Source organism: Propithecus coquereli, unplaced genomic scaffold (genome assembly GCF_000956105.1).
Source record: "Propithecus coquereli isolate 6110/MARCELLA unplaced genomic scaffold, Pcoq_1.0 Scaffold210, whole genome shotgun sequence".
In the NCBI taxonomy this organism is placed as follows: domain Eukaryota; kingdom Metazoa; phylum Chordata; class Mammalia; order Primates; family Indriidae; genus Propithecus; species Propithecus coquereli.
Window position 1 is genome coordinate 200,212 of NW_012146079.1, and position 27,965 is coordinate 228,176.

At 38.1% G+C, this 27,965-nt stretch overlaps 1 protein-coding gene across 1 annotated transcript in view; it reads left to right on the forward strand.

Moving 5' to 3' along the window:
• The window catches only part of FMN2 (formin 2), a 343,234-nt gene that overhangs the window by 109,240 nt on the left and 206,029 nt on the right, over positions 1-27,965 (forward strand). Inside the window, 1 exon segment of the mRNA XM_012644334.1 lies at positions 21,719-21,806. Within this exon segment, the coding sequence (XP_012499788.1) occupies positions 21,719-21,806 (88 nt within the window).

A 27,965-nucleotide genomic window follows, 5' to 3' on the forward strand; every position in this document is an offset into this window, starting at 1 on the left:
GATCATATGGTTCTTTGTTTTTGCTTCTGTTTATGTGGTGAATCACATTTACTGATTTGCATTTTCTTTTCTTTTCTTTTCTTTTCTTTTTTTGAGAAAGGGTCTTACTCTGTTGCCCAGGCTAGCGTGCAGTGGTGTCATCACAGATCACTGCAACTTCACACTTATGGACTCCAGTGATCTTCCTGCCACAGCCTCCTGAGTACCTGGGATTACCGTTGCATGCCAACATGCCTGGCTGCTTTTTCTATTTTTTGTAGGGTCTCGCTCTTGCTAGTCTCAAACTCCTGGCCTCAAGCAATCCTCCCACCTAGGCCTCCCAAAGTGCTAGCATTATAGGTGTGAGTCAACATGCCCAGTCAATTGATTTCCATATGTTGAACCATCCTTGTGTACCTGTAATGAAACCCCCTTGATCATGGTGAATTATTATTTTGATGTGCTGTTGAATTTGGTTTGCTAGTATATTGTTAAGGATTTTTGCATCTATGTTCATAAGAGATATTGGTCTATAGTTTTCTTTTTTTGTTGTGCCCTTTCCTAGCTTTGGTATAAGGTGATTGATACTGACATCATAGAATGAGTTAGGGAGAGTTCCCTCCTTCTTGATGTTATGGAATAATTTCTCTAGGATAGGTACCAGTTTTTCTTTGTAAGTCTGGTGGAATTCGGCTGTGAATCTACCTGTTTTGGGGCTTTTTGTTGTTGTTGTTGGAAGATTGTTTTTATTAGTGCTTTAGTCTTGTTGCCTGTTATTGGTTTGTTCGGGATATCTATTTCTTCCTGATTAAGTCTTAGGAGATTGTGTGTTTCTGGGAATTTATCCATTTCCTCTACATTTTCTAGCTTATGCACATTGAGATTTTCATAGTATTCATGGATAATATTTTGTATTCTGTGGTATCAATTGTAATATCTCCTTTTGCTTTCCTGATTGAGCTTATTTGAGTCATTTCTATTTCTGGTTAATCTAGCTAAAAGTCTGTAGATTTTGTTTATCTTTTCAAAGAGTTAACTTTTTTGTTTCATTTATTCTTTGTATTTTTTTGTTGGTTTCCATTTTGTTCTTCTCTGAACTTTGTCATTTCTTTGTTAGATTTAGGTTTGTTTGCTCTTTCTTTCCTAGTTTCTTTGCCTGTAACATTAGGTTGTTAATTTGTGATCCTTTTGTCTTTTTGATGTAGGCACTTAAGTCTATGAATTTTTCCCTGAAAACTGCTTTTGCTGTATCCCATAGATATTGACAGCTTGTGTCCCATTTCCCATTCAGTTGAAGGAATCTTTTGATTTTCATCTTAATTGCATCATTGATCCTGAAGCACATTGTTTAATTGCCATTACTTTGTGTAGATTTGAGTGTTTCTCTTGGATTTGATTTCTGGTTTTAGTCCACTGTGGTCTGAGAAGATACATGGCATGATTTTGATTTTTTTTTTAATTTGATGAGACGTATTTGTGTCCAAAGATATGATAAGTCTTGGAGAATGTCCCATGTGCTGATGAGAAGAATATATATTTAGTAGTTTTTTGGTAGAATATTCTGTAAATGTCTGTTAGGCCCATTTATTCTAGAGTCCTTTTTAAGTCCAGTGTTTCATTATTGATTTTATGCTTTCATGATCTGTCTAGTTCTGTCAGTGGAATAATCAAGATTTCAGACTATAATTTTCTGGCTAAGTAATATTTTTTTCAAGCTCAAAAAACTTTTTTTTTTCCTCAAAATATATGTTCAAAAATGTAAGCCATTTTTAACTTAAAAAACAATATATTTTTATGGGCAATAGTCCAATAAAGGAGAAATTTATATCTTTTCTCTTTGCTTTTGATGAAGAGACTAAAGATCTATGGACTGTGATTTTTCTCTCTGGTAGTATGGGTTCTGGGAATATAATTAAAGTCCCTTTAGAAAACCTTATTGGCCTTGGAGTTAATGCTTTTGGACACAGTCACCAGCATCCCCTAGAGAATAGATTTTCTGTGTTTATGAAGGTTACCTCTGCTGTTGGTTTAACATTTGACTATAAAGTGTTTTATTGCCTGTTTTGATGAAAGTTTTGAAGAATCTTTCTTCTATCAAGTCCTCATGTAGGAAAGAGGATTGAAAGCAAAATCTTAGGATCTCTGTGTTTTTAACTTACATATTGAACAGACATGTGGTAAAGGAGATTTGCATTATTGAACCTAAATTTAAATGCATACGTTAAAATTGGCCTGTCCTCTTCTGCTCTCTCCCTGTCTCTCTCTCTCCCTCCTTTTCTCCTTTCTCTCTCCTGCTCCCTCCCATATGCAGTGATATATGATGTTTGATGCTCTCTTGGTAACCAGTATCTCCTGCCCTTTATGCACATACATAGCATGATCAAAAAATGTTTTCTTGGTGACACAGTTAATGCCTCTGTAGAAGAGTCAGGACTCAATATGCTGCTAATTATAGTATCAATGTCCTGTTTATATATGTTTAGCCTCAAAATGAAAAAAAATGACTATGTTTGGTGATTCTATTCAATTATGTGTTGTGCCAGGTTTAAAAGTGAATGAAATGCCTGTGCTGTTACTCCATACTTGACAAATTTTAACTAGAGTGTGAAAGTGTCTAAAAATAGTAAGTTTGAGAAAAAACATTTTAAGAAACTACCATATAACTCTTGCTACCCAAAAGTTTATGAGGAAAAAAAGTGAGAATGGTATAAAGTTGAAATGAGAGCAGAAAGAGCTGATGTCGCCCAAAGCTTTGCAGGGTATTAAGTCATGTTTTTTTCTCATTTTTTTTTCCAGCTAACCATAAAAATCATTATGTTTTGAGATGTATATTAGCAGGAATGTAAACAAAGTTTCACTTTAATTGATCTATATGGCAGTCTTTATTATTGTTTTGTGTATTTCTCCACATGGATTCTAATGTTATCACTAAAACTGCAGAAAACATAAATAGGTCACTCTTTCTATTTTGTTAACCCTAAGTATAGGACAAAATAACTTTTTTCTCTTAGTGCTTTTCTGTAAAATTTGTTGGTGTTTTTACTTGTGGCCTCTTTTACTAACGTTTTGTGTACTTAATTGCCGTTATATGTAAAGCTTTTCATAATTAGGATGAAATTTCTCCTCCTTTTTTGCATTGCCAAAAAAATGAAACTAGCATGTTCTTCAGGCACCACTAAAAGCCAGAATTTGAGTTGAGATCCACTTGAAGCTGACTGCTTTATCAGGCTTCCTTGTATGGCCTAGATGGGCACAAGGTTCCATAAAAATTGGCTTGGAGCTAATCTTCATCCTTTGAACTGGCAAGGAAAGACAAAGTAACTTATTTTATTTTGAAAGGTAGCTTGCAGTGTTCCCTTGGTGATGCCAGATTGACTTGGCTGGTTTTTTGTTAGTAAAAACTTTCCTATTACAATAATGCCAGCTTCCTTTTGAATATTACCACACATGAAGCAGGTAGGTAGAGAGCTATTCCAAAAAGAAGGAAACAAAACAAAAAACTTCTCAATTTGACTATCTGTTTTCCTTCTATATTAAATCTTTCAAAAAAATAAAACTATGCAAAGCAGCCAAATATAAGACTAAAATGAAAGTTTTCCTTTAAAAATGATCACAAATTATTTCCCCATTTTTTTCTATCAAGTATGAACAATCTTGGTTATATTTCAAAATCTGATCATTATAAAATGCAGATGAAGGAATTCAGTTTCTTCTGAATATTTTGGTGACACAAAGTTAAACAGGAAGGAAACAGGTGTTAGTGTAAAACAGTTTAAAAGCAAATTATCCTACTGGCTACATTAGAATAATGTATTTAAGTAGGAGGAGAAACACAGTTTCTGAATAGAGATTAGAAGGCACAGAAGTTTGCGACCCTGACTTGTTGAATCTGGCTTGATATGTGGGGGGCTTGGAATGCTTACGGTGATGACTTGAAATAATAATTAGGTTTTAAATTGATTCAATGGTTTGCATTTTCAAACTTAAGATTCAGTTTACTTGAGAGATTTTCCATCTAAGCAGAGTAAAGCCCTTATGTAAGGTGATCCTCTTTGGTGTTATGTTATTTCAACAAATGTCTTCAAGGGCCAGAAATAGTGGTTAGGAATAAGTCCTCTTGTCACATTTTTTAGCTGTTTATCCTCCTCCTGAGTTTCTACCTTTTAAATAGTCCCCTGTTCTCCAGAGCATTTCTAGGGACTTCTTGAAATCATTTATCCTCCTCGCTTTGTTTCCTTCCTGGTAACACGTTCCATATGTTTCTTCACTTTTTCAGGAAACAGGATTACCTATATTCTGCATTTCCATGAATATCTGAACATTTATACTGCTGAATCTCTTCCATTTGCTCACTCTTCTTCCTTATTTGAAATCATGCAACGCAATGGAGTTAAAAACTTGCCGAAAAATATTTTTTTTCGTATGCTTACAAACTTTTTTTTTTATACATGTCAACTTCTAATGCTTCTAAGAGGAAGGAGTACAGCTCTCTTAACTACACTTAAAACTTTAGATTGTTTGAGAATCTGTACTCTTCTCTACATCCTTCTTGAGATGCAATTAGTGTTTCGTGTATGGCAGCCAGTGTTGCATGCAAAATTCTAGAAAGAACATGTAACACATGACTCACACCAAACAGCAATTTGTTTGTTTTTAGTTCACCCTCTTTTTTTCTTTATCCAACTTATTAAGTCATGTTTGCCTTTCTTTTTTTTTTTTTTTTTTAGGATTTTGCATTGCAATGTTTGCCATTCTTGAGGTTACTAATATGGTTTCACAGATTTTACTGCCCTGATTTTAATTACCATATCATTCTTCCATCGTAATAGTCTACTATACATTTTTCCCCCACTGGGCCACCCAGGACTGTGTTGAATCTGTCATGTCCTCACTGTCTTTCTCATTCTTCTTACTGTGGTCTTGCTGTTTTTCTCACTTGTTTATTTTATCTTTTTGTGTGTTTACTCACATCAGTATTGTGTTTTTAAAATGTAAACTGTTGCAAATTTCCAGTGGCTTATGTATTGCCCACACTTTTTTTTATTCACTCATTCTCTTTCGCAAGCACTTACTATATTCCAATTATTAGAAAACTACTATGTATGGGTCTATTGTGCTTTTAGGTTCCTTCTCAAAGCCTGTAAAACCATCTCTCTCACTAAAATTATTTTATTGATTGTTTTTTGATTTAACACCACAGAAGTCATTTAGAGGGAGTAACACATTATTGTTATGAAGACTCATACTAAGGTTCAGAGAAAAGTTGACATCTGAAAGCATGTTACTTATTCTGGAAAAACTCAGTAATCATACAAGATAGAGGGCTAACTCTCTTACTAACTAGGGATAAAACCAGACTATTTTGTCCCTCCTCTTTCTGTATGTTCATAAAAAGTACCAGAAGCCAGAGACAGATAACTCAAACATTGCACATTGATCTGTTCTCCATGTTGACAACACAAGCGGGCCACTTCAGTGATCGGGAAACTTCGGCAGTGGGTTCATCCCAACTATTGATGATACTGGCAATGACAGTCTGTATATTTCACACTTACATTTAAAGTCCAGAGTGTACGTGAGTTAGCCGTGCAGATGGACGGAAGGGATGTGGGCAGGAATAGAATTGCTACAGTGCACGTATTCATTATTTCTTGGATCTTTTTTATTGATAGGAAATTTTTAACTCATGGATACTCAGGATAATCAGTTCATTCCCTTTTAGCTATTCCAGTCAGACTTTCCTTTAGCCCATTAGTGACAGCTGGTTTTTCTAGGGGGACAAAGCAGGAAAAAAAAAATGGTAGGAAAAATTTAAATTATTGAATTTTTTTGCATTAACAACCTCCTCAGGGGACACTTACTCCCCCTACCCTTGCCATGATTCTTAACCTTCTTCCCGATGACCCCTGGAAAGAGGAGAGAAAGGTGAGAAAGGCCAAAGAAGTTTTACACACTGGGCAGAACTTCTGTTGGAGATATCAAGGGTGTAGAAATCTCCGGGAAAGGGAAAACCCATTGTAGAAGAAAAGGAAATAGGCCTTGGAAGGTGGAGTACACCTGAGCATTGTATGTGAAGATGCTGATTTTTGTCTCTTTAAGCCCAACTCCAGTCTGAGTTTGCATGTCTGCTTCTTTTCGACCACAAAGAGACATATACCATGCTTGCCATAATTGCAATGTTGGACAATAATCACATGACTTGTGCTTTAGGAGAGGTATAAAAAACTTTCTGTCATCACCAAAAGAAAAAAAAAAAGATATGTGTATCAACCTTCCCACAGATTAGCTATAATTTAGGAAACTATGTGGAATCATGTTGATTCAGATGAGGATACCAAGAAACCAGGAGTTATTCTGTTCATCATGAGCTAGCTTCCTGACCTTATTTAGCCAGTCATGTTTTAGAAAACTAGTTATATAAACTGAAATTTCCTGCCTCTATGTTAGAGTTTTTTGGCTTCCAGTTCAAAAATGGGAAAGGGGGAAAAGGAGGGAAGCCTGGGATATTGCAATAAATCAAGAACGATGCCTTTCAGTCCCGGGGTATCCTCATACACACCTTGAAAAACAGTACCCGGATGCCATCCTTGAGTGATTAAATAGAAGGACTTCTAGGCCAAGATATCAATTTTGGATGAAGTTAAAGTTGCCAGGATGCTCATCTGCTTTTCTTTTAAAATGGTCTTTTCATTTAGATCAGCTTTTGATTTGTTAATTGTATAATCTTGCATCAGCAAAGGGCATACACCTCAAGCTTTTCCTGTCCCCTGGTGGTGGAAGTCAATCAATACTAGGATCCATCTCCATTCTCCTTCCCCTCCCCCAGGATCAAAGTTGGCCTGGGAGGAAGGATCCCACCCAGAAAGTCTGGTAACTTACTCATCAGTCACTCCTGATTATTCATATATTTTCTTTTTTAAGTGTCTATAGTTTTTTAATATCTTAGATTATTCATGTCTATTATGTGTGAGTTTTTTTCTTCCCCAGGAGACTGTTTTTGTGTATAATAACCTTGCGCTTGTAGTGGGGATAGACATAAAGGATGTGGGTTTATGATTCATGCTCAAGCAAATTTAATCCATGAGTGATCTGCTGTGGAAATGGAAGCATGAGGTGCTGCTGAGAGTTACGGCTGTTTTGCACGCCTTCAGCTCTTGGCATTCACTCGGTTATATGGTAGGAAAGTGATTTCCTTTCAGGTGATTACCTGAAGTGGATTTTTCTCTCCTCTCATTAGCACCATCCATTCTTCTTAGAATGGAAGCTTTTAGCTTCAGTGACTCTTGCCAGGCCTTTAACTGCATACTCCAGGCCCTAACACAGTGGGATACCCTGTGATATTGATCCACTACCAGCCTTAAAGATGATGTATTTTTGAATAATTGAACTTTTTGAAAAGCCCATATATAATAAATTGACTCTTCCGGGGGTTTCTTGCAGTGGTTTTATTTTCCTCTTGTGTGCTACTTTGGGTTCAACTTTTCATGGAAGTGCCTTTGCAAAGTTGAGTGGCCCTTCCTTCCCATGTCTTCAGCAAAGTCAGTATGATATTCACTAACAGTAGCTAAGGACGGCAGGGATGTGATTTTTTTTTTCTCTTTTGCACCTGAGAATAGTCATGGAAGAGGCTAGGATTCAGATCTTGGGTTCTTAGGCCATATTTCTACCTCTTGTCTCATAAAACAAAAAAGTGATTTGAAGACTGGGGTAACACTTCTCTGTTCCTAAGTTTATTTGATCGCTGACTCTCTGTTGATGATTCTTGAGCAGGTAATTGACAGGTATAGTCAGACGAGTTGCCACCAGCTTAGAAAATGTTCGGGGATTTTTATAAGAGCTACTCACTGTTGTTCAGGTCAGTCTTGGCTCAGCTATGCATATCAGCTGCTGGTGCTCCTAGCCTGCCCCTTTGCACAGACCGTGATTTTTATGCATCTATGTCTTTCCTATTGTCAATTTCCTACCATGTAGAATTGCAATTATGTATTTTGTTTATTAATCTTCATTTTCAGTATCTTTCCCTTCTTTGGATTTTTAGAAACAATTAAATGCCCCAGCTGGCCTTTGTACCTTGGGATGGAATCACTTACAGAATAGGACACATGTCTACCCCTCAGATTGAGTCATGGTGTAGTGACATAAGAGAATTTCATAGGATTAGCAAAATAACCAGAGATTCCATGTGGCATTAATTCACTCCATGTCTATTTATTGAATATTAACTGTGCCAACCACTGAGCTTATACTTTAGCGTGAGAGGGGAGGGAGATTGCAGAATAGGACTGGGCTTTGAGAGAGATTGGAATTGGGTTATTTATGTATAATTCCAGGGGATACTTGAGTTTCTTTGCCTTCTCGATGCCGTAAACTCGAGAATGACACTGAAGTGGAAGAAACAAACTTTCATAATCCCAAATAGCATCTTATTCTAAAATTGCTTTTATTTGACTTCTGAATGAACCTTTAAAAGATGATTTGCTTCCTTAGGATTCTAATCTGGCTTCATTTGTCTTCTATGAACACATTGCCCACAGATTGTAGGCATTAAGCAAAATGAACTGGCTGGAAAAGTCCACCCCAGAAATAAATATTTGCCTATAATATTTTCTAGGGATGCTTGTATATTTACAGATAATTCAAAATAACTTTTAATCAAACACTTTTATGCAGCTGACTATAGTGTTCTGGGGAAGATAATGATGTTCAAATGAAAGCAATGATGATTGACAAGAAAGGACCGATTTAAGGAACATATAGGAGTTAGAATGGCATGACTTAGCTATCTATTAGATAATTATTCAATAGTTATATTTATAGACACTCGAAATATATTAAGGACTGTGTATCCCTACATCCACTGCTTCTGAATGCTCAGCCAATGATCTTGGATAAAGGAACTAAAAGTTATTTGGTGAATACCTGACTTAGTGTATCATATCCATCATGCGTATATTTCTATAGATGCAGTGTTGGAAACCATTGACACTTGTAACAGCTTTTCAAAACATTTAACTGGTTTATAGACTCCTGGGTGACTGACTTAATCTTGAGATTTTGTTCTGAAATATTTAATAATTTAATCATAACTGTGTTTGTAAATCTTTAAGAAAATTGTTGAAAAGTATGAAATTTTATTTGTTCATTTCATTAGTTGGTCTACCAAAGTTAAACTATAACTATTCTGGAGAACTACTTGGTAGTAAATACTAAAGTTCAGTACATATAACCCATGACCCAGTAGTCATAAGAGTAGTTTTGCTTCTATGCGTGTATATCCAAAAGAAATGAGTTCACAAGTACATAAAAATATGTATATAAGAATACAAGTAGTAGCAGTACTTGTAATACCTCTAAATTGAAAACCTCCTAAAATATCTATCAATATTAGAATGGAAGACTAAATTGCAGTATAACTACACAGTGGAATAGTGCATAGCAATGAAAAGTAACAATCCACTGTTATACTCAACAACATTGATGGATTTCATAGACAGAACCAATGTGAACAGTATGTTTCCATTTATATGATGTTCAAGAGCAACTAAAAGTAATTGGTGGCAACAGACATTAGAATGAGACTTTTGGGAGGGGGAATATTGATTGAAATTTCTGAAACAGTAGCCACTTTAGAAGAACTATTTATTGAATAGCACAACAGCAATTTGAGACTATGGGACAATAGAGTTAAAGATATCTTCAGGGATGGGAATAATGAATGATTCAGCTATTGTTAGGTGAGGATATGAGAGAATTATTTAATATAATATGATAAGTTTATTTAAATGGGATTGTTGAAGAAAGGAAAAATGCTAAATATATGCTCCCTGAAAATGATGCCATCAGAAAAGAAGACTGTTGGTTTTGGAAAGACTTAAAATCACATTGAAACTTTTATTCTCTAAAAATGAGCACCATAAATTAGTTCACTGACATGTCAGTATTTATCTCACTTTTACTTCCAAACTCTAGGAGGTCTTTGGAATATAACCCAGTTGCTTAGTCAGTATATAACTTCCAAAAATAGACTGTAGACTTGTAAGAAAGCCGGAAACGTCTTGCTCTATGGGGTAAGACCAAATGCAGTTTTCACCCTTGTATCTTCATAGTGCTAAAAGCACCAGCATACTCTGTAGATGGAGCCAGAAATCAAGTCTTGTCTCTATGGAAGGGCCAAAAAGAAACATCATGCTAATGGCCAGAGAGCACAGGGAGGCGCAGAATGCCTGAACAGTTCACAAACTGAATAACCATTTGCTAAATCGTTAAAAGTTTATTATGCTAGTCTATTCAATAATTGTGTATGCTACGTGGTCATTTGTTTCCTGAATAACTTCTTCCCTATCAAACTTTTCATCTAAATTTATCACTGGCATTGTATTATTGTTGTTATAACCACAAAGGAAGGGAATTATTTTGATTTTTATTTGTTTGTTTTTCATAATTCCCTGAAATTAAGTACTACGTAAGGCAGAATATTCAGATGTGTGTTATCCTCTAAAGTTTGCTTTTTAGTCAACAATTTGAAAAATAATTTGTCCTCTTTATATTTTAACTGTCCATATTAATTGTGTATGACGCCACAGGGCATTAAGGACATAGTGGGGAAAATGAGGCATAGTGTATGACACTCCCTGGGAGGAGTGTGCTGTCCATATTGAAGCTTAGAGATGGTGCAGGAACGTGGTTAAGAGGGTAGACTTTGGAACCACACTGCATGGTCCGTGTCCTGGTTCTGCCACTTAACAGATGTGTGACCCTGAGCAAGTCACTTCTGCTGTAAAATGCGGACTGTAAAGGTACCTACTTCACTGGGTTTTTGCAGTGATTCCAGGAAAGAATAATATAAAGCCAGTGCTAAATACTGTTCTCAATACATAGTCTTCATAAGATAATAACAAATGTACAAATGGTCCCAATAATAGTCTTTTATTCCTTTGTGGTTGTCACTAACCTTATTATCTTATCAGCATCATATTTTTTGTGATAATTAACATCTCCCTTTGAGATAATGCTGACAGATGAAGAGAGAAGCTGCTGTCTATATTTTGTGGACACATATTTGATATCCAAATATTTTTGGCAATATCATGAAATATTCAGATGTTATACTCTCAGTTTAATGGCTTTTTGATACTTCAGTTTTAATGTTAGCCTGTAATTCTTTCCAATGAACTTCAAATGCTAAAAACATACTGTGAAAATTATAGGTGGGACAACACATATGTAAGACCAGATTTTTAGAGGGAATTCTGAAGGAAAAAAACATAGCTCAGCAGACTGACATGCAATAAGATAGATGAAACATTCCGATTACCAAGCTATTTGAAATGGTGAAGGGCCAAATTATATCTTGCATAGATTCTACATGACAAAACTGGCTAGAGTGACAAAAGGCTATGTTCAAAGAATACAAAAGAGAAGATTGTGTATTGCTTTAAATTCAAGGAGTTTAAACATCTCTGCATGATTTCCTTTTGCTTTGAAAAATAGAGAGGGATGGAGATTTATGATAGTTGGTTTAAATTAGAAAAGCATTTTATTTTAAGAGCCTACTGGTATTTATTTAAGCTTTTTATTGCGTGTTCCTGTAGCTTTTTAAAATGAAATGTGAAATTTGGAAATGCAACCTATTAGAATAAAAATTTTATTAACATATATGGCTTAATGCCATTTGTTTCTCTTTATCGGTTTGTTTTGTATCACTTTGGACTTTTTTTGGTCTAGGTAATCCTAAATCCTTCAGTTTTTTCTAAGAAAGAAGAAGTTGATGTAAGTCAGGAATTGAATTTCTAATTCCTTTACAATTATTCCTTTAAAGCAAAATATCAAAAAGCAGATGTCCCCTTGGTTTTTTGTTAGTGGATTCTTGCACGGTATCTAGTGCTCTGTTATGTACAAGGTGTGTGTGTGTGCACATGGCTAAAAGAGCCTAGAGCAGGGAAGCACGTGAGCTCTGGAGTCACAATTAGCCAAGTGGAGGAAATCCCAGCCTGCCTGTCTTTGTCTTGGGTCTTTTGGCAATTCTCCATACTGAACGTCACTTTCTTCTGTGAATCAATACGTCACAGTAGTTATTCATTTTGGTAGATGCGACTTGAATATGTTATATACGTCAAACTGTTGGGAATTACTCCATTCAACTCGACTTTATTCAGAACAAGCCTGTCACTCTGCACCTTTTTTTTTTTTAACTGCTTGCATTCTAAGAAAAGAATTTCACCATTGATTGGATAAATGTGGCTAATCTTGTGAGCTAGGTAGGTGTCATTCTCTTTATTTTAGTGCACCTTTCTTAAAACCAAGTAGAACACATGTGTTAGAGTTTACCAAATCACTCGTTTGTAACATGCTGTTTTTTTTAATGACATGTCTTATGTCTGACTCAATTTCTGATATAACAATGATTTATAATGGTATACTGAATGGCAAAAGATGGCAGTAGGGAGATATTTTTATCAAGAAACAGTGGAGAACCAGATGGATAGTAGTTTTTATTTGTCAAGAAGATGTCCTACAGACTTACTTGCACACACTTGAAGTTTTTGCTTCCAGTTAGTTGGAAAAACCTGGGATATGGAACCAGGAGACCAGTATCAGGATCATGGACAAAATGAGAATAAAAACAGGAACCAAGAAGTTGGTGTCAAGAGAGGTTGAAACATCCTACTCAGTTGAGGAACAGCATCCAGATTATATAAAAACCAAGAGACGCAGCTCTCTAGACTCAAATCTAAAATATACAACAAGAAACCAAGCGAGAGAGATGGACAGGCTGAGAGAGTACAAAGAGGCTCTGATTGGTGACCTTACCAAATTCCACAGCTGTCAATCTCCATCCTAGGCTGACTCAGACTCAAAAGCAATGCTAGCGAAGCTTGCTTTCCCCTATGCCATAGCTTGATACCTATGCCAAGAGACACTTCCAGGGCCAAGTTAAGAAACAGACAAATCTTGCCTGAGTAGGCTTTGCTGTATTTTCAGAGTCGACTTATATAGTCCTAATCATTGAGAGACGTCAACTGGCATTTCGCTGATTAGCAAACGGTGCCTGCTTTGTTTCTGAGATTGTGCCTAGGCTGCCCACGTAGAGAGGATTGTCTGGTGCCAACCAGATAGTTTGGAGATATCACTCTTGGGCATGGTCAGTGTCAATGCCTTCTGTGGTCTGCAGTGCCTTGGAATGCTGTTGGATGCCTGTGAGGTCGGCCACCCTGCCCTGAGGCTTAACATTAATCTGAGTAGGAAAAGGTGGTAGTGTAAATAAGACTGCAGTCCCCCTGGGTTGTGGGGGTGCACTAAAAAAAAGCCTGATAACCTTTTGCTCTGCAAAATCCCATACTAACATTCTTCACTTTTGAGTGTAGACTAGTTAAGATTTAAGATGTCTGCTGTTTTCATGAAATAGTATCAGGCAGTTCAGAGAAGGCCCTTGGTTCCTGATTCTCATTGGGTCAAAAATCTAGATGAATTTATCTTTCTGAAGTAAGAAAATTGAATCTAAATCAAAGCTGTGGGATGACCAACAGTATGTCTGAAGAGTTCTTAAAGAAACAACACTTTGTAAATTCCCCAAGGGGTTGGGAGTTAGCCAGTGTATGTGGTGTTCTCTCTCTTAATTCAAGATGTGTATCCTTATCACTAATAGAAAGTGATAAGGAATAAACACCTTGTAGTGTTCCTCTTGTTGGAATAAACTCATGTGCTTTTACAGCATCATAAAATATAACTGCTAGTTGTTGGATTATGAAATATAACACCAATACCTGGCATTTGCAGGATGTTTTATACTTTGGAAATATTTTGCATTTTACCATATTTGTTTATTTCAAGTGATGGGACTATTGCAGATGGATTATTAACTGTATTCTACAAATGGGGAAATCGAGATCTTCAGGCTAAAGAACTTGTCCGAAGTTATGTAGCAGCTAATTTAGTCAAAGACATGGCCTGAAATACAGATCTCCTCCCTTCATGTAGATCAAATCATTGGAAATCTTGAGTCTGGGAATTGTTCTCTCTCTGCATTTCCTGCTATTCTTAAGTCTCTTCTTCAGTTTGGTTTCCCTATTTCCTATTTGCTCATACTCTCCTGCTCATTAGAGTGTTCTTGCCTGCATTTTGCAACTGTTGTTCCTTAAGTGCATTGCATGCCTCTTGATATATTGCCTTGTGCTCTAATGTCTTTGTGAGGAACAGCAGTTTTTACATTTTACAATTCTGCTTTGGAATTTACCTTTACTTAATCTCTATAGTTGACTGTTCTTATCTTACCCCACTCAGAAAAGAATTTGCCGTATTGGATCTGGCCATTTACCCCTTTAATTTAATGTCCAGTTTCCAGCAAGGCCATGACATGCCGTTTCAAAAGAAAGCAGTATGCTCCCCTAACAAGGAATTAGGAAGCAAAACTCTTGTTTTGACTCTGCTTTTAGAATACAAGCAATAGTTTCTTTCTTCAATGTGTGATTTCACTAGATTGTGAGAATTTCCAAAAAACTTCGAGATATCTGTATTGGATATTTAATGTGGAGCTCTTTGATGGATCATTTTAATTAGCTATTAATAATATTCCATCTGACATATATAAAATACAAACTTTTTTTAAAGTTCTGAATTAACAAACACCATTGTTGACTGATTGAATAATTATTTAAGTGTGTTTTTGGCTGTTGCATAATAAATATAGTTCACATCGGCTTTCTACTGTGTCTTGACATGATTGTGAGGCAAGTTTATACATTACTATCATGTCGTTCCTGAGTTTAGCAGTAGAATCACAGCTCAACCATTATTTGAATACTTTCTTTTCAGTGGTTCCTAACAGTGTTGGGGCTCATTGAGTTCCTGTATCTGAACTGTATCAATATCAGCTGAGTGTTTTAATAAAATACATATTCCAGGGCTATTCCAGAGAATATTGCCTTCTCAGACTGGAGAGCAGGACATTTTATTTAAGAAGGTACCTAGGTTATTCTGATGTGTAGCCAAAGTTGCTTGTCTAACCACATTTCCAGGGTTATGGGGGGGCATCTAAGATGGACACAGCAGTCTAGACAAGGTTCACTTATCCATTAGACATTTATTGAGTGCCTGCAATGTATGAATCATTGCACTGAGTACTGGAGTAGATGATATGATATAGTCTTTAAAGAGGTGCTTATATTTTATTGAAAAATGACCCATTCATTATTTTATCATGTGTATATTACAGTAGGAGAATATACAGTCTTACGAGAATAAAGAAGAGGCTCCTAAGTCAGCCCCTGTAAGAGTCATGTGGGAGGTAGGGGGAATGTTCAGGAAAAGCATCCCAGAGGAAGGAGACTTGAACATTCCTGTCTAGTGAGTAGTCAGAATTTGCCCTTTTGACAATGAAAAATACAGAAGTATAAGAAGCCACTGAGTATCTGCTAATGGGGAGTGACAGGAGGAAGGCAGGACAGAGCACTGGTCTGAGAGCAGGACTGCGATCCTGGGGGCAGAATGATAAGAGATCTCTGGGAAGAGGAGATAAGAGCTGGCACCAGGGTGGTGGTAGTGAAAGAGGAAGGAAAGATAAGGAAGCCTCAGTGAACCTGGTGTGTGGCTGGGGATGGGAAATGAGAAGCAAGAATGAGTCAAAGTTTCCCCAGACTGGGGATGTGCGTCACTGAGATACAGGATTTTTGAAATAGAGCTGGTTGGACAGAGGATAAGCAGTTGCTTCATCCTCTAGGTCTTCTGTGCATTTCCCCCAATGTCTAGCATAATACCCAATGCTTAGTAGGTGCATTAGTTAAAATATTGGTTCGGCTGCCTCTGTGGTGACTAATAAAAGATGAAAAGTTAATTTCTCTCTTTCATGGAGAAGCCTGGGTGGGCCAGTGTCCAGGGAGGTGCAGTGGCCCCGTTCCATCGCGTTGTCCAGATTTATTTCCCAGCTCCGTGTTGCTCTGTGTTGGGGCTCATTGAGTTCCTGTATCTGAATGTCTTAATCTCTTGCTAGGCTTGGAAAGTTTTCAACTATTATTTCATTAAATAGGCTTCTATCCTCCCTGCCCCCGCTCTTCACCTTCTGGGATACTGGAAGATGGAATTTCTGGTCTCTTTATTATGGCCCATGTGTCTTTCTTGATCATTCTTTTTTATTTTTTATTTTAAATCTATATCTGGCTGGATTATTTAGAGGGACCCCCCTTCAAGTTTTATATTTTTTTTTCTGCTTGATCTAGTTTATTATTGAAGTTTTGAATGTATTTTGTATTTCATTCACTGAATTCTTAGTTCCAGAATTTCTGTTTGGTTCTCTTTTTTTTTTCCCCAAAATGGATTTAGGGGATAAAAGTGGTATTATTACATGGGTGAATTACATGGTGGAGAAGTATAGGCTTTTAATTTACCCATCACCTAAACAGTGTACATTGTGTAGTGTTTCATCCTGAACTCCCTTCCGCACTCCCCCTTCTGAGTCTCCAGTGTCCATTAAGACACTCTGTATGACCATGCATACCCATTGCTTAGCTCCCACTTGTAAGTGAGAACATGCAGTATTTGGTTTTTTGTTCCTGGCCTACTTAGAATAATGGCCTCCACTTTCATCCAAGTTGTCACAGAAGACATTATCTCATTCTTTTTCATGGCTCAGTAGTATTCTGTAATATATATTTACCACATTTTCTTTATCCACTCATCAACTGACGGGCACCAAGGTTGACTCCGTATCTTTGCAATTGTGGATTGTGCTATGATAAACATACAAGTGCATGTGTCTTCTTTACAAAATGACTTCTTTTCCTTTGGACAGATCTCCAGTAGTGGGATTGCTGGGTCAAATGGTAGATGTACTTTTAATTCTCTGAGAAATCGCCCTCCTATTTTCCGTAGAGGTTGTACTAATTTACGTTCCTACCGACAATGTATAAGCATTCCCTTTCATCACATCTGTTGTTTTGTGGCTTTTTAATGATGGCCATTCTGACTGGGGTAAGGTAATATCTCATTGTGTTTTTAATTTGCAATTCCCTGATGATTTGTGATGTCGAGCATTTTTTCATGTGTGTGTTGGCCCTTTGTATATCTTCTGAAAAATGTTCATGTCTTTTGCCCAATTTCCAGTGGGGTTATTTGTTTTTTTCTTGCTGATTTGAGTTCCTTATAGATCCTGGATATTAGTCCTTTGTTGAATATATGGTTTGTGAATATTTTCTTTCATTCTGAAGGTTGTCTGTTTACTCTATTGATTAGTTCTTTTGCTGTGCAGAAATCTTTTAGTTTAAGTCTTTTTATTTGTTTTTGTTTTTATTGTATTTCCTTTTGAGGTCTTATTCATAAATTCTTTGCCTATACCAATATCCAGAAGAGTTTTTCCTAAGTCTTTTTCTAGAAGTTTTATGGCATCAGGTCTCACATTTAAGCCTTTAAACCATCTCACATTAATTGGTGTATCTGCTGATAGGTAGGGATCCAGTTTCATTCTTCTTCATGGGGCTTTCTAATTTTCCCGCAGCATTTATTGAATGGGGGCGTGGGTCCTTCTCTCCAGTATATGTCTTTGTCTGCTTTGTCAAAGATCAGCTGGTTGCTCTTTTTCATTGGAATCTGTTACTGGAAAATTATTGTGTTTCTTTGGAGGTGTCCTGTTTCTTGTGTCTTTACAATGATATTCGTGTATCTCATGTAACAGTTGCTTATTCTGTTTTTTGAATGTGTTTTTGATACATTTTCCTGATGTATCTATGATGTTCCTTGGGTAGGGCACTTCAGTTTTGATTCTGGATGCCTGCAGTAGTGTAGTTTCCATGTGATTTCTTTAGCTGTAATCAGTGTAGTTGGTGTTTATGATTTCCTCAGTGGCTTAGTGGAGTTTGTGGTGAAGTTTTGCTGGGGATGGGGACTCCAGGTAGGCCAGTTTTTGGGCCCCAGTGGTGGCAGCAGTACGCTGAGCATGCCTGTCCTTTGGCCCCAGGGTATACTGGCATAAGTGTTAGTAGGTCCAGGCAGGCCCATTCTTGGACTTCTAGGTGGCTTCCTAGGGTGCAAGCAGTAGCAACAGTGGGACAGGTGAGTGGGTCCTCAGACCCCTGGGCAGCAGGCATGGTGTGGGCAATGGTAGTAGCAGCAGTGGAACAATCCTCTGGCTCCCATGTGGTCTACACTGATGTTGGACAGGCCAGACCCCAGGCCTGTAGGTGGCACATGTGGGTGGGTGCCAGCAAGTTGAGTGGGCTTGTCCGCAGGCACTGGGAAGAATGCTCAGGTGTCAATAGTGGTGGATGGGGCAGGGTGATCCCCAGGTCTCTGGGAAGTGTGGTCAGGGACTGAGGGTGGTGGAGCTGGGCTGAGCGGTCCTGTCCTTAGGCGCCTTGCTGGTGTGTATGGACACTGGCCATGGTTGGCAGAGGAGGGGTGGTCTCAAAGCCCCTGGCAGAATGGTTGGGGCTGAGGGCAGTAGCAGTTGCTCTGTGACCCTGCTGCTGGGGAGGGAGTGATTTCTTTTAGTGATAGCAACCATGAACAGGTGACTGGGGAGGGTGTGCTTTGGCCCCAGGTTTTGGCTGCAAGCAGGGTAGCTTGTCTTCAGTGCACTGTTAAATTTGTCATGGCCTTACTAGGGGTCACTGGGTCATTGCCAATGGCTTTGCAGTTTGGCCCTGGAGACAGCAGCCAGCAGAGAGGCCAGCTGTGCATGGGGAATGTCACAGGAGCTCTATGGATGTGGTGATAGAGGGGCTGTTGGGCCCCAGGGCAGGGTGCTGTCTGGTGGGGGCTGGCTTCTCAAAATGCCCCCCTGCTGTAGCTGTTTATGACTCCGAGGAGGACGTATGGGATGAAGTGTGAGCCCCCTCTGGAGCAGTGCTGTCATATGGTCTCCAGGAAGCTCCCTGTGTTAGTCCCAGGGCCTGCATGGGTCGAGGGGCTCTCCCTTGGCTAGGGGTGCAGGAGTCTGTGGTGGGAATGTGAACCACCAGGGGTCACTCACTCACCCTTGTCCCACAGTAGAGAAACTGGGGTCCCAGATGATCCTGGCCGAGCAGGCTGCCTCGCTTCCCTCTCCTTCCTTCCCTTAGGTCTTCCCTTTCACTTCTCTTTTGAATTCTAGTGTTCTCTCGTCCTTAGGTGAGGTTTGACCTGTGATTATCTACTTGTTATTTTGGTTCTTCTTTGTAGAGGAAGTGAGTTTGGGTGCCTCTCCTCAGCCATTTGAATCCTCCCCCTCCAACTTTTTTCTTGCATTTTTAATACATTCGAAGGTGATGATGAGGCCTTCTTGGCCTAGGAACACACTTTGTGAACCACTTTGTGACTAGATTTGGGGAGACCAGTTAGAAATCTTTTGCACTGATGCATTCAGGATATAATGTAGAAGTACATGTTGACAACTGAGTTAAGGAGGAGGGTTGGCTTCCAAAGATTCGGAGGGTCTGTACTTGACAGAGCCTGATACCATAGCAGCGTGTGCAGGTGAATGGGAGGGAGGAGTGTAGACTGATTTCTAGATTTCTAACTATGGTTGGTAGATGGGAAATTGAGGTATCATTATCTTAACATGTGGAATAAAAGAGGAGAAGCTGGCTGGAGATTTTGGTCTGGAACTGATATAAGTTTGGTTTTTGACATGTCGAGTAGAGATCTCTGTGGGCCATTTAAGTGGAGATAACTTTTAGGAAAGTAGGAGACTGCCAAGTTGAAGATGCAAGCATGTATGTCTGTACAGGAGATACTATAGGTCATAACGGGAAGAGACTAAGGTGCAGAGAACAGAATTCCAGGATATGCAGCTATTTAAGCTGAAATCACAATGATTCACCTTCAAAAGGACCAAGAAGAACTGGTAGGAGCCCTGGGGTAGAGACTTTCTATAAGGTGTGATCAACATGTCAACACTAGGGAGGTCCAATGATGTGTGAATTCAAACACGCCCATTGCACTGCAGAACCAGAAGATGATAGGAAACCTTAGCAAAAGCAGTTTTATCAAGCAGCATGGGCCCAGATTGCATTGATCTGAGGTTAGAAATGGTTTTCAGGACAGAGTACACACCTTCTGCTTCTCTTATATTAAATTTCTGTTTTTCAGCTCTGAAGAGGGCAATACTATTGACATAAATACTTTGCTGTACTAGTGGATTAATATTCAAGTTTTAACCTAGTTTTTCTAGGTGAAATTTAATACGATATTGAAAGAGCAAATTTAGAATCAAATGTTGTTGTTTCTTCCTTTGAGAAAGCAGTGCTTCTTGAGGTATTGTCCCTTACCACGGAGGCTTTCAGAAATGATCAGGGAGGTTTTTAGAAATGATCAGGGAGCTTTGTGTGGTTGGTCCTTCTGAAAGTGTTTTGTTTTATTCTCCATCCCAATCCCTACTGGGGAACCAAGAACGCTGTTATTGCTGTTAGGAATATTGTTTTACTCTGTGACTTTGTGTGACAGCTGGGTATGATTATTTTATTAGTTTCATGATTGACCCAATTTAAACCAAAAAGGAAGACAAGGTCAACAAATGTGATAGCTGTTAAAGCAGCTGTCACTTCTGGTAATTTGACCATAACCATTTTTCTTTCCTTTTCCTCCAGTGTTTTTCTAAGCAGATTTAAAACAAAACACTGAGAGTAAATAGAAATTGCTGCCCCTCACATCATCAGGAACCGGGATAAGAGATTCATTAGCAGGATTTCTTGGTGGTGCGTTATTATCTGGAAAACATGGTTAAAACACTCCTGTTCTGTAACAGTCCGCCCACCTCTGTTTTAGGAAACCTCGCCATGGGATTGTGTGCACTAACTTTTCAAAACTCACTGGGCATCCAGACTTGAGATTGACCTGATGCAGTCCTTTCAATTCGATGCTTGTATCCCTCTATTAACTAGTTGGAAAGTTCTCTACAAAATGTGGGTCAAATACAGAATTACAGGAACTGCCAGTAAAATAGCTTTCTAAATGACCCCAATACAAGCATATTTTCTATTTTGTGGTATTAATACAACTGATCTGATCTAACAGATTCTCTGTGTGTACTTTCATTTTGCCCTTCAGTTGTTGACCTGTGTTTTAAGGATCCATGTTAAAAAAGAAACACTTCCCATATCGGAGGCTGCAAATGATCACAAGTAATTGTTATTTTACAGAGATCGGACTTATTTCCTACACTATTAGAAACTTGTTGATAGATCATGCTCTTAAAAGACTGATAAAGAATGTGTCTTTGAGGCTGATGGTGAATACTGGGGGGAAATTGTCAATTTTGGAGATTTATGATATTAAACCCAAAAGCTCTCTTCAAACATTAAAAAAAAAAAGATTTTAGGCTGGGCGTGGTGGCTCACGCCTGTAATCCTAGCACTCTGGGAGGCCGAGGCGGGCGGATTGTTTGAGCTCAGGAGTTCGAGACCAGCCTGCTAAAAAAATAGAAAGAAATTATCTGGACAATTAAAAAATATGTAGAAAAAATTAGCTGGGCATGGTGGCACATGCCTGTAATCCCAGCTACTCGGGAGGCTGAGGCAAGAGGATCGCTTGAGCCCAGGAGTCTGAGGTTGCTGTGAGCTAGGCTAATGCCACGGTACTCACTGTAGCCAGGACAACAGAGTGAAACTCTGTCTCAAAAAAAAAAAAAAAAAAAAAAGAGATTTTGAATACTTTAAGTAATGACACAAGGTGTTTTTTTTTAATTTGTTCTTCATTTAGGATTTTTAAAACTATGTTATTAAGCATATTGGAATTTAAATTAATGTTTTCCTTTTTTCCTTTCTTTCTTGATTAGGTTGTCAAGTTATTAAGCAACAAAAGATCACAAGCAGTTGGAATATTAATGTCTAGTCTTCATTTAGACATGAAAGACATACAACATGGTAAGTGTAAAAATAAGAATTCACCTATTTAATATTAAAATTTAAGCTGAAAGATATGATGTTTGGTAAAACTATTTCAAATTTAGAGTTTCTGTATGTATTGAGATTAGTATATTTCCTGTAAGTGCTAACAAACTTTCTCCCATGATTGTTTCAGAAAGGGTTACTGTTAATTTGGCTATTCTATCATTTCTATAACGTGCTAAGAGCCTAATTGTCATGTGACATTATCTTAGTTTAGGCTGCTATAACAAAGTACCCTAGACTGGATGGCTTATCAACAGCAGAAATTTATTTCTCATAGTTCTGGAGGCTGGAAGTCCGAGATCAGGGTGCCAGCATGTTTGGGTTGTGGTGAGGGCCCTCTTCCAGGTTGTAGGCTGCCATCTTCTCCTTGCATGCTTGTGTAGCAGAACAAAGGCAGGAGAACTCTCTTGGGTCTCTTTTATAAAGGCACTAATCTCATTCATGAGAATTCCATCCCCATGATCTAATAACCTCCCCAAGATCCTACCCCCTAATGCCATCATACTGGGGGTTAGGATTGTAACATATGAATTATGGGAAAGACACAAACATTCAGTCCAATGCAGATCTATTTAGTCTGTATTAATAAATATGTAGTTTTTATATCATAGGAAGTACTATTCCCACTTTTCTCTGTAACTACTTAGACCATATCTGAAGCATATACTTCTGGATGCTACATGCAGGAGTTATTGATAAACACTAGTGTGAGCCAGAGAGTGGGACATTTCAGACATGGAAAATACCTGGAGAAGATAGTTCTCAGGAGAAAAACATAACTCAAGGTTCTAAGCCTTGAGTCTGAAGTGTTTGATAAGCTAACATAAAGGAGAAGTACTAAACCTAAAGTTCTCTATCAGATCAGCCTCAACCAGCCTGAGAGTTACAGGAAAGCATGTTTCAGTTGTTTAAAGAATGTTCTCATGATTAGAGATGTCAAATAGTAAACTAGATTGCCATGTTTAGTGACAAAATAAAAACAAAACTGTTCAGGAGGCTGAATAACTGTGTTTTTAACTTTATAAGTATAGTTTTAGTTTCTTTTAAAAACACATATTATATAAAATTTCAAACATATGAAATTAAAGAGTTTAATGAGCCCTCATGTACTCTTTATCCATTTTCAAAAGTTGTCAACATTTTGCCAATGTTATTAACAGCTATCTTCTTTACTTTTTTTTTGTTTAAGTACTTTAAAACAAATCCCTGATATCTTGTCATTTCAACCATAAATACTCTATTAGTTTTATTTCACTTCTAACATGGAGAAGGTGATTGAGGCTGAATTACTGCTTCCAATGTCTTTAGAGCACTGGATGGGACATGGGCTGTGCTCTTAGTTCCCTGTTCTCAGATACCGTGAGATACCAAAAGATTCCCTAAAGCAGATTCATCATATGTAACCTTCTAGGGTGAAAAACTGGTCCCCCTTATCCTGGTTATTTGGGACAACTATAGTGTAAACCCCTGGGCCTTTCTACACATAGAGGGATCGAATTGTGTTTTCTTATAGCCACATTTCAAATTATTCCTTCCCACTGGTGTTGTTGATAGTGGCGTGGCACAGGGAAGCAATGATAATCATGACCTTTGTGTTGTGGGCTTAACTTACATCTTTAACCAGGCTTATAGAATATTTTTTGTGTTTGGAATTAGGGTGATTTTTAACATTTTCTAAATGGCTTTCAAATCAGTATTTTAACACTTGAATTTTACCCTACAATTGACAGGCATTACCATGCCATAGCCTCCTACCACATTTATGCTGAGAGATATTGCCCAAAGGTGAATAGAGAAATTAAATTTATATTCAAAATGTCTCTTAAGCTGCCCAGAACCTTAGAATAGATTTAAGGAAGATTGAATTATACAGTGGAATGCCAGTTTACCTATTAAAGAAATATGGTTCAAGTATAACACAGACCTTATAAATCATGAAGGCATTTAACTTGGCTTTCTCTTGCTCACCCCTTCGTGAATGTGGATTCTATTTGTTAGGCTTAAAATATTGTGTGGAATAATTCATAAATAGCACAAGCTTGGAATGCCCTGTCAATTGATGAGTAACTCTTAATCACAATTTCAGTTTTTATTAAATTGTTTTGCTGGTGAGGAGACTTCCTCAAGCCGAAACATTTGGGGTGGTAGTCATAGAAGAGAACGCCAAGGCTGGCGCCAAGGAGGACTGGGTATTTCTAAAGCTGGCAGATGTAGCCCCGTTAAGTCATAGAGTGAAATCTGAAAATAATGATATGGTCCTTTCCTTCAGTCAAATATTCAGCTCCGGTTGAGTTAATAATGAGAACCTTATGAACAGAGGAGTCCGCCTGACATCTGCATCTGTGGTAAAGCCAGTGAGAGTTCATTGAAAATTTGCTCGCTTAACATGCAACGCTAACAATAACATGGCGTGAACGTCAGTCGTTGAAGGGTCATACAGAATTATGCATAAACTTTATCCTATTAGGACGTGAAGGGATTGCTTGAGTCTCTTTGAAACCCTGCACATGGTCTTCTAAAAAAAAAAAAAAAAGGCCACCTTCCAAGAAGCAAGCAGTTGTGCCTTTCTGGGGATAAAATCCTGTTCTGCCTCTGTGTTGTCTGGAACTGTGATTTACATGTGTGAATCACTTGCGGCCTCTAGAATAAACTTGCCTTCTCTGGGGATATGCCTCCACTGAGGAATCCACAGAAGCATAAACATCATTGATTTTAGATAGAGAAGTGGCCACAGAATTTATCCAGACCTCCAGCATCATTTTGTACGAGAGCAAACTAGGTACTGTTAGCGGTCCGGCTTCTTTCTCAGCCTCGCGCAGCTCGTTAATGGAACACACTGAACTTGCACCCAGGCCTCTTCACTTAGCAGTCTTGATTGTTTTCATTTTCATTCAGATGCGCTGCTTCTCTCAGACTGTGCTTTTCCTACAACTGGCATTGGCTTCTCTAAAGCAGAGTATATGGAATATTGTTATGAACAGCCGGAATCGTTTTCTCTCCTTCTCAACTTTCCTCTAGAGTTGAATTTACTTTGTAATGTTTCTATTTTGAAGTGCCCCGTTAGAGTGATTTGTGCATGTAAGGTTTGGATTCTAGGGGTCAAAGGTCTAGCCACGGTCCTGCCACCACATGCACCGAGCGCCACACCAGGCTCAGCCTCTAGAGGGAATATAGGCTGTTTCTCACCATAGCAGACGCGGAGTCCTCAGCAACACATGCAGTCAAAAGACAGAGAGCAGAGAAGAGATCAGGCTGTTGACTGAGTTTGTTAATGCGGCAAATATAAGTGAGACATCCCCAGAGAAACTCTGTGCATGTGTGTGAAAGTTACAATGAAGGCCTGAGCTGCTGGAATGCGTTAGTGAATCTATCTGGTAATTTCTAAACTGATAAGCAGTTATAACATGACAGCTCTGAAAAAACCCACTCTGTGGTTTAGAATAATTTAAAATCTATGACGAAGGTGCCTTCCAGAGAGGATTTGCCCTTTTTTGTGTGCTAGGTGTGGGGGCACTATAAGTTTAGGGTTACCTTAAATCAAGCTCTGGGGGGCCCTTAGGCAGTGCCAACTGCTTATCCACGGCATAGATGGGTTTCCCTGAGTTAGTGTAACCCTTTGAGTCCCAGTTTATTGGGGGGAAGGGTCTACAATCTGTTGAATGAGCTCTGGGCTTTGATATTTGGGCCCTGGCCCCATGAAGCTGTCAATAGAAATTCAGATTTATTGGCATAGGCGAATGCCCTAAGGGCAAAAGTAGTTTGTGAGCTGGCTCAGTTCTCTGAGTTCTCTTTCCTTTTGTTTAGCACTATTTCATTGGATCTTTGATGCCTTTATGATATTTTTATAAATGTATTTTATCCAGAATTTTTAGCTGTTAGTGGGAGGATTGATTTGAATAATTTAGTCTGTTATTCCCATAAATTGGTATTACGTGAGTATCCTACTGCTTTGTAGTAGTGGTTCAGTTTTGTGAAAATAGGTTGAAATTTTTTATACAACGTCTGGTCCATGTTTCAGGGGTCAATATGCTATTCACAGACCTTAGGTCCATTTTGGTAGGTAACAGTAGCTGCAAAAGAATTTCAAATTCCATAAGGCTTGACTTTATCTGCTCCCCCACATCCCATTAATGATATCCATGTAATTTATCATCCTAACTGGATACTTTTGAGAGTGGGAGGTGACACTATTAATAATAATGCCTGCATAACAAGTGTAAAGTGGGGGAAATTTTACAGGTACACTAGTCTTGTCACTCTACCTACTACCAGATGAAACTGAAGCAAGTTTCAGATCTAATCCTCCCTCATACACAGATATTTATTTATTAGTCAGCAGAAACAAAACAGTTTTAAAAACCTGCTTTGTGAACTTGAAGTTGTCTAGCTCTCTGCCCTAATAGATGCTCTTACCATGATCTTATCTAAAAGGTTTACTCCAGACAGATGCAAACACATAGAGGTAGGAATCTGTTTCCCTTACAGTCTACACCAGGCAACTAGAAACCCAACTCAGCCAGTGACTCAACCCAGTACTTTTTAGGTTCTAAGCTTCAGGCAGCCTCCTTAAAGATCCAACCTTTTAGAGTCCACTAGATTCTTATACTCTGTCTATGGAAGGGGATATGGGTGGAACATCTCTAAAAGATTTTAGCTAATCCACAGATCCTGGATAACTTTAATTTCACCAATGAAAGCCCATTTCAGACAATAGTATGCTAATTATAAGCCTCCATAGTTGATTTAGTTAAGGATAGCTGAGCAGCGTGCATTAACCACCCTGAGGTTATTATTAGGACCACTGACTATGCATACAGTTGAAGCTTTAACTGGCTGATACATACTATGACATTCCCTCTGCAAACATATTTTAAAATAGGTTATAGATATTGTAACAAGGAATACTGAATATATATTGAACGATTTCACCCATAGAAGTAAGTTTCAATATCCTACAGGGATGCCAGCCCTAGGGTATTAATGGCTCTGGTTCCTTCTTGTCGTTTATGTCTGCCCCATCTATAGCTAACTGGAATTGTGGGCCCCTGGGCAATGAATGCTAGATTGTGCCCTTGTTGAAATTTCTATCCTGTTTGAACATGATTTATGATGAGGTAATTATGTAAACAAACTAACATTCTTTCAGAAATACGGTCCATACAGTCAATGAAATTGTGCTTATTCTTTGGTCTCTAAGCCTAATAATTGATTTCTCAAACACCCTTTATTTAAAAATTCATAGTTAACGGTACTTTACAAGGACAATACCCATGCTTTTAGGTTTAAATTAGAAATTCCAGTGAAATCTCGGTATTAGTTATGCCTTCCCACTAGAACTGAGTCATGTTGCTGTTCTTTTGATCTATCATTGACTTTCCTCAAAAGGGCTCAAAGCTGAGAAGCCTTATTCTGAAAATTGTCTAGGAATAAATTACCTAAGGCAGCAGGTACCAGAAAGTGAATTGCTATTGGTAAACACAATATGTATTCTAAGATCTTTCATAATCAAACATTTTTATTAGTATGTAAAGAGATGAAAATAACTATTGGCTTGAATTTTGCTTTTTTCTCTCCTCTTCCCTCTACTATTATTGCCAATAATTGTGTAAAATGGTCCAGAGGAGGGGAGTTAATTCCTATTTTATAGTAGAGGGAACTGAGGCTTATAGATTAAGCCTACCTAGTTCTTTACCTCAATAGGGCCAGAAGAGGCATTCGGTTCCTTTGACTCCCAGTTCAGTGCTCTCTCTTCTGTGCAGTGTGTTAGCTTGTTACTCAATGAGGGCATGTGTTAGCTAATAAAATGAGAATGTGCAACATACGTAAAAACAAAACCAGCAAAAGGGCATAATAATTTTGGCCACCACTTGTTTCATTTTTTAGAGTTATTGAAACACTGGAAAATATAAATTTAGCAAACTATTTATTGCATTGTGTCATTTTATACAAATTCCCCAGTTTGCTTATTGACTCTGTTCTTTAGAGAAATGAAGTTGTGAATTTTTTCACATCTGGGAATTAAATAAGAAAAAAATACTTTCAAGGAAATTACTAATGGAGTTGCTTGTTCTTGATTGAACCAAGCTAAGGTAAATGAAATATGTCTCATGATGACATTTTGGTCAATGACAG